We start from the raw sequence: 7,959 nt of genomic DNA on the forward strand, positions 1-7,959 counted from the left end.
ATGGGAGATTTCGAAGTCGGAACCTCTACTTACACTCCCTCCTTCTGTACCATCTAATATACCCCTCCTCCTCTAAGATGAAGTTTTAAGTGTTCATAAATTGAAAATATGTACAAATAAAGGCATAATAATAATTATTAATTTACAGTGCCCTTTATCTTGTTATTTTAGCTAACTTTGTCATTTATTGGAATTAAATGAGACAAACTTAGAGTTTGGAGTACAAGCGTCTAAAAATGGATTTTAAAATGTAACGTGTCTTAAATCGAAATTTTAGGATGCAAAGCAAGAAAGAAGTACAAGTTTGGAGATTCAAAGTAAAGTTACTCTTATTTTCATTGGTCACTCAAATAATGAACCTAACCTTTATCAAGGATCAAATACAACTCGACTTAATAGATCCCTTTTGCTTGAGTGAGGGACGTGAAAGGTCTCTTCAGTACCTTCCAAACCAACCTCGAACTGCTTAAATAGCGTTCCTCAGCATGCCATCGTCCCCAGACTTCATTCTTTTCCCGATCCTCTACATCAGTTTAAAAAACTCTCCATAACCCTTCAGTTTTAGATATCTCAGAATATTCAAGAATGGCAGAAAAAAGCAAGATTTTGATCATTGGTGGAACAGGATACATTGGCAAGTTTATAGTTGCGGCCAGCACTAAGGCTAGTCATCCCACCTTTGTATTGGTTAGAGAATCTACAGTTTCTGATCCTGTTAAGGGAAAACTTGTTGAAGGCTTCAAGAACTCTGGGGCGACTCTTGTTCATGTAAGCAGCGTTAATTTTTCAATTCATTTGACAGTGTTGTCAATTGGGATTCCTTTTTTTCCCTTTTAGCTGGTGATGCTTGTTTTTTATCTCGATATTGGAATTCTTCCTTGGAGCAGGGTGACTTGTATGATCATGAAAGTTTAGTGAAGGCCATAAAACAGGTGGATGTGGTCATATCAACTGTTGGTAACGGACAATTGAATGATCAGAGGAAGATCATTGATGCAATTAAAGAAGCTGGAAATGTCAAGGTGTGTTGTTTATGTGGTCTTGTTACTAATGATTCTCACTGGGGACTGTATTTGAATACGTTTGTTGTTTTTCTTATGTTGCAGATCTGTAGCTCTGCAATTTAGATAATTATAGGTATTTAATTGTTGAAATATAGTAAATTTTGATAATGCACACGAAATTCATGTGTCGTTCGTAGAGCTTGATGATACATTTTCGGAGTGGAGAAGCAACTAAGATTAATTGGCCAATTTGCTTAATTGAAATTTCAGTCGATTTTAAGCCTATCTATTGGGCAGAGTTAATTGAGGTTCTTTTAGTCATCGTGAAAAACCACAGTGATTTGACAATCTGTGAATTTGAGGAAAAGAATGCAGATTGGAATGAAATAGAGTATAATTTGTGTCAGTTTTTATCTACTATCGTTCCCAAATTCTGACACATAATATGGTGAAATTCTCAGAAATTCTACCCTTCAGAGTTTGGAGTTGATGTGGATCGCCAAAATGCAGTTGAGCCTGCCAAGTCTGCATTTGCAGGAAAGTCTCAGATTCGTAGAGCTACTGAGGCAGCAGGGATCCCTTACACCTATATCTCGTCTAACGCTTTTGCTGGATATTTTCTTCCAACCTTGTTACAGCCAGGAGCCACTGCACCACCACGAGATAAAGTTGTCATCTTGGGAGATGGAAATGCTAAAGGTATGGCATATAATATCACTTGGCTATTTTATTCTTTTTCACCCACTTCACCTGATCATTTTCTTATCCTCTGCTGAATTTATCCTGTAAGAACGTGAATATTGTACTGGTGCTTAAAAATTTTTTTTTTTTAATGTTTCAATTGTAGCTGTTTTTAATGAAGAACATGACATTGGTACTTTCACCATCAAAACTGTTGATGATCCAAGAGCATTGAACAAAGTTGTCTACATTAGGCCTCCTAAGAATAGTGTATCATTTAAAGAGTTAGTGGCAGTATGGGAGAAGAAGATTGGTAAAACTCTGGAGAAAGAATATATTCCTGAGGAACAACTCCTGAAGAACATCCAAGGTGACAAGAAGTTTGATTTCAATTTCCTTAATTCTTTATTGTATGAATTATTAGTGTATGAATGGACCATTTCTTCGCAGAGGCTCCAATTCCGCTCAATGTCATATTATCAATTAACCATGCAATTCTGGTAAACGGTGATACTACCAACTTTGCAATTGAGCCATCTTTCGGTGTAGAGGCTTCAGAGCTTTATCCTAATGTCAAGTACACCACTGTCGAGGAGTACCTTGATCGATTCGTCTAAGAAGTTCATTAGTCTTCTGATTGATGTGGTCATGGCCTGGAATAATTGGCTGATGAACTTGGTCCAAGACTTTGTGTTGAACGTGTTGTAATGATCTTTGTTAAATGCTTCTGCTATATTTGATTTTACTAAATGTATTAGCACAAGTTTCAAAAATAGGAGGAGTTGTTATCTATTATATTGGTATTCAATATTCTCCGAACTTTGCGGGAATAACTTAGTAATGAAACGAGCTGTTTTCCTTTTTCTGCAATGCTTCTACCGCATCTCCTTGCAACTCATTTTATAAGCATGTCAATCTTGTGAATTGCTGCTATTAAATTTCTGACTTTTGTGAAATACAACTCTAATGCGACTGTTGAAAGAATAGGCTTAACAATATGCAATCATATCTGTGCCATTGCCGTTGTGGTTTACTTTGTTGATGAACAAGCAACTTGAAGTTTGTTGAGTTGTGGCTTGGGGGGGATTTTTAGAATCCTTCCTGCTGTCAAATTGTCAAATCGAGAGTTCAAATCCTTTGTTCGGTAGTTGGAGAATGAAAAGTGTGTGGGAAAGAGCGGGAGGGTAAAAAAAAAAAAAAAGACATTTGTGTGGGGAGGAGCGGAAGGATTTAAAAAAAGGGTACAATACAAAAAATATCCCCTGTGGTAAATTTAATACACAGGAAAACCTCCCGTAGTTTCAAAATATACAACATAATACCCCGTACTTTGAACTAAATTGTAAAGGTGACGGAATCCGTTAAACTTAACGGAAATGACTTATTGGAATCTAAAAAAAAATTTTATACCTAATTTTTAACAAATATACCTGTTCTACCCCTTAACCCTCAATTCTCTCTATCTAGAAAATAAAACAAATGATTTTTTTGCGCTGTCTTTTACTTAATTATATTAGGGCATTTTGGTAATTTCGTCCATTTCCGTTAAATTTAACGGATTCCGTTACCTTTACAATTTAGTTAAAAGAATGGGGTGTCGTGTTATATATTTTGAAACTATGAGGGGCTTTTCTGTGTATTAGGTTTACCACATGGATTTTTTATTTTTTACCCTAAAAAAAAATGAAAAAGACGTTTGTTGAGTCATAGGTGCATAATTATTGCTTTAAACCCACCAAGCCTATGATTGTGTCTGGTTGTTGTTCAATGAAGGGATGCTTTTGAATTTCGCTCTTTGCTTGTTTCTTTATTGAGATATAGTAATGATGTCAACAGCAAAACTTTGTTAAGGAACATTTAATGGAAGAAATACCAGTGGCCCGCGCATGGTGTTTATAATCTCAAATACGTCGCCTTTGAACTAAAGCATGGTGTGTTTCATCCATTTCATATAGATTCCGGTCTCCAATTTTCATGCCTTATTTTCTGGTAAATTGTTCAGTAAGTAGTCTCTTTGATTTGGCTTTGGCCAATATTCACCAAAATGGATCCTTTGATTGGTCGGAAGCAACTTATAGATGTTGTTGTGGACCCTTCTCTGCATCCCAATTATTTGTTACGTGACAATTTGTTCCACTAAAACCCTGGAGAATGACATTGAACTTTTCATCAGAACCTTAGAATTTGGGCTTTAATTAGCTTTGTAAATTACAACCATCTTCTATTTTAACTAATTCTAAATTCTATTATAGTTTCTAATTTTTAAAGGAAAATTTCTCTAATAACTTAAATATGTTATAAAACTAATAAAATAAGCTACTATAATATCAAGTGAAATATTGGAGAAAGAAGTAGAGAAATGGAGAGTGATATTCTTATATTCCAATAAGATACAAAAGTCATTCCAAAGGGTGTCAATGTACCTCTATATATAGGTACTACAAGATTAAAGGAACAATCAATCCTATTAAACACCCACTATTACAAGAATATGAAGAAACCTATGAAACGGTTCTTCCACTACATGAATAGATTTATGGATTGTAACTTCTATACATAATGTAACCATAAATCAAGAATTAATCCTCTTGGGAATACAAAGGGACATCCATACTTTTAATTGTTTCATAACACTCCCCCTTGGATGTCCATTACACAAAGAATATGCCTCGTTAAAACCTTACTAGGGAAAAATCCATCGGGACAAAAACCCTAGTGAAGGAAAAAGAGTACACTATTCTTGTGTATTAATTTCTCCCCCTGATGCAAACATCATTTGAGATCTTTTAATCGTCGCATTCCAATATTCTTCGCCAATTGTACTGAGATATGGTACTTCAGGACCAAATATCTCTTCATCTTTCTCTCACGATCTAAAAGGATCTTTATTAGGATCTAATGATCTGACAACCATTGGAGTACTTAATATATGTGCCTTATCCATATAAAAACGCTTTAATACCTTCCGGGTATATGCAGTTTGGTGAACAAAAATTCCACTCTTCAAATGTTCAATTTGTAAACCAAGGAATTTTATTTTTCCAAAATCTTTGATATCAAATTCCTTCTTCAAATATTCAACATTATTTTGATTCTCTTCAGGAGTTCCAATCAAATTTAGATCATCAAGATATATATAACAATGATCACAAAATTTGATCCATTTTTCTTGGTAAAAACATATGGACATATTGGATCATTGGTATAACCTTCTTTAGTCAGACATTCATTGAGGCGATTATACCACATACGTCCAAATTGTTTGAGCCCATACAGAGACCTTTGTAGTTTAATAGAATAAATATTTTTAGAATTTGATTTGTATGCTTCAGGCATGTTAAATCCTTCGGGGATTCTCATATAAATATCATTTTCAAGATTTCCATATAAATATGCAGTAACGACGTCCATTAGACGCATATCTAATTTTTCATTTACTGCAAAACTCACAAGATATCTAAATGTGATAGCATCCACTACAGGTGAATACATTTCATCATAATTAAATCCAGGCCTTTGTGAAAATCCTTGGACTACAAGTTTTGCTTTATACCTCACAATTTCCTTTTTCTTATTTCTCTTTATCACAAATACCCATTTATATTCTATTAGTTTTACACCTTCAAGTGTTTGGACTACAGGTCCAAAAACTTTTTCTTTTAACCAATAAATCCAATTCAGATTGGATTGTATCTTTCCACTTTGAACAATCATTTCTATACCGACATTCATCAACCGATTTAGATTCATGATCCTCATCAACTTCTATAATATCAAGTGCTACATTTCATTAGGCTCCAATTAAATTTTCTATGATTTCATTCTCTTCAGGAGTTGGCTCTTCAGGAGCAACCTCTTCAAGAGGTTGAATTTTATCATGACATTTATTTAATCTCCGGAGTTATTTGAAATCAATTTATACCTTATTTAGATAGGCCGGCCTTAAATTTATTTGTAACACTTGTACATGTCCTTCAGGGACATCAATTTTAACCAGAGTATTCCCTGCAGGAATAGTTGATTTAATGGCTCATCTGGAGTCGATAAATATATCTGGCAATTGATTTGCAGTTTTCAGCAAATGAATAATTTCTTGAACTTCCAGTTCACGTTATTTTGTATGAGGATCGAGGAAATCTAATTTTTTTCAGATGATTTCCTTTCGATTGATTTCTTCCTCCCCCTAATGTCGGGAATCGTAACTCATCAGAATAAATAAATCATTTAATAGATCACCCATCAAATATTTTATGATATTTAATCGTAAAAAGTGATTCATACCCGACATAAATTCTAAATTTCTTTTTGGAGCCATATATAATATAAAGGGGGTATGTATAAACATTTGTCGGCTCTCAAATATTTTCACTTTCGTTAAATCATGTATTCATTGGGATCAGTAAACTTCTGGTTTACTGCAGGTGATAATTATAAATCAAATGAGAATGAAGACAACTATATCGATAACCATTTCTCTCTCGAATGGTTATTATGATATAATTAACATTTATCTCATTTGATTTCTAAACATGATCTCTATTATTGTCTCATTTAATATCTCAATTTGATATCCATTTCAACGGATATTCAAATTCAATAAATTTTTCGAGACATGATAAAAAATAGTACTTTATTCATAACAAACTTTTCTCTTACAGGGAGAAATATAGTAGTGGCTCTTCTGGAGCTTTCAATCACTTATACACTACAACTGATTGTATTTGTCTCTCTCATTGGAATATAGTGTATATAGTAGCACTTATTAATGAGATACATATCATTGTCACCATAATTCTTATGGGACAAATATAATCACCATAATTTTTTTTTTGATCCCAAATATTTAACATTCATTTCTTCTTCAGGAAGAAAAGCTAATTACTATCATAAATTAAATCAAACATCATACACCTTCAGGGTGTTTAAAGAAATTGGCCATGTGAAGATACGATTATAATTTTGATTTGTCAAATGTACTTCAGGACATTTATCTTTAGGACCTTTATTTTCTTGTCCTTATCATTATTATCTCACTTCAAGTGGTAATTTTTTCTCTTGTCATGGTAAAATATATATTTACCAAAATCATAGTCATGGCAACAACCATAACTAATAAATTGAAATTTAGTCGCATTCACTTCTGGGAATGGAATAGAACTAGCATGCAATAAGTACAAAATACTTCTCAAAATTTCTCTTAATATTGATACTACAGGAGCATATTCGAGAAATCAATTGTGGAGAGTATTATTTTTAATATATCTTATAAGTAAAATTTTCTCAACACAATTTCAACTGAGAAGTAATTCTAAAAATTGCATAATTATGTTCTTGTAGCCACAGGTAAATTTATCATACCAGGCTTTTGAAATAATGACCATCTTCTAGTGGCAAATATTTTCGTTAAACAACGACCATCTTCAGGTGGTCGAATTTTTTTCTTTAAATATTTCAAAGGACAAGTAGATCCTCAAATATAATTGATTTTCTATAATAACATCTCTAAAACTCAATGCATCAGAATATAAGTATTTATAACGAATAATTATAAAGGTAAACAAGTAGAATTAAAAGGAGAAATATTACCTCAAAGATGTCAAACAATATATGTTTGTGTTTAGTGGTTGTTCAACAGTAGGTACTTGTATTTTGCGATAATTCAAATATTAGCCATAAGAAATTGAAATAAGTTTTTGAGTTAGAGATTTACCTCAATAGGTAGTCAAGAGTTGCTCGAAAAAAAACCAACAGTTGATTTGACACTAGCAGAATCTTGACAGAGTCTCGTGTTTCACCTTTGCTCAGAAGTAGAGACTCGTGCTGATAACGTGTTATAAAACTAATAAAATAAGCTACTATAATATCAAGTGAAATATTGGAGAAAGAAGTAGAGAAATGGAGAGTGATATTCTTATATTCCAATAAGATACAAAAGTCATTCCAAAGGGTGTCAATGTACCTCTATATATAGGTACTACAAGATTAAAGGAACAATCAATCCTATTAAACACCCATTATTACAAGAATATGAAGAAACCTATGAAACGATTCTTCCACTACATGAATAGATTTATGGATTGTAACTTCTATACATAATGTAACCATAAATCAAGAATTAATCCTCTTGGGAATACAAAGGGACATCCATACTTTTAATTGTTTCATAACAAAATATATTACAATTTGACATGACAATTTGTCATTTAAAAACTAAATAAATTTTTAAAATACGTCAACATTCCAAGATGCAATTTGTATAACGAATATTGATTAT

The 7,959-nt window shown here is 32.9% G+C and overlaps 1 protein-coding gene across 1 annotated transcript; it reads left to right on the forward strand.

The window, feature by feature from the left end:
- The first annotated feature begins 450 nt into the window (after positions 1–450).
- On the forward strand, positions 451–2,555 carry LOC113700787 (eugenol synthase 1). The gene is made up of 5 exons (XM_027221233.2): positions 451–768; positions 888–1,022; positions 1,466–1,703; positions 1,852–2,055; positions 2,136–2,555. Exons 1-5 carry the CDS (start codon positions 586–588, stop codon positions 2,300–2,302), a joined length of 927 nt encoding a protein of 308 aa, XP_027077034.1. The 5' UTR covers positions 451–585; the 3' UTR covers positions 2,303–2,555.
- Positions 2,556–7,959: the final 5,404 nt, after the last annotated feature.

Source organism: Coffea arabica, chromosome 1e (genome assembly GCF_036785885.1).
Source record: "Coffea arabica cultivar ET-39 chromosome 1e, Coffea Arabica ET-39 HiFi, whole genome shotgun sequence".
Lineage (NCBI taxonomy): Eukaryota > Viridiplantae > Streptophyta > Magnoliopsida > Gentianales > Rubiaceae > Coffea > Coffea arabica.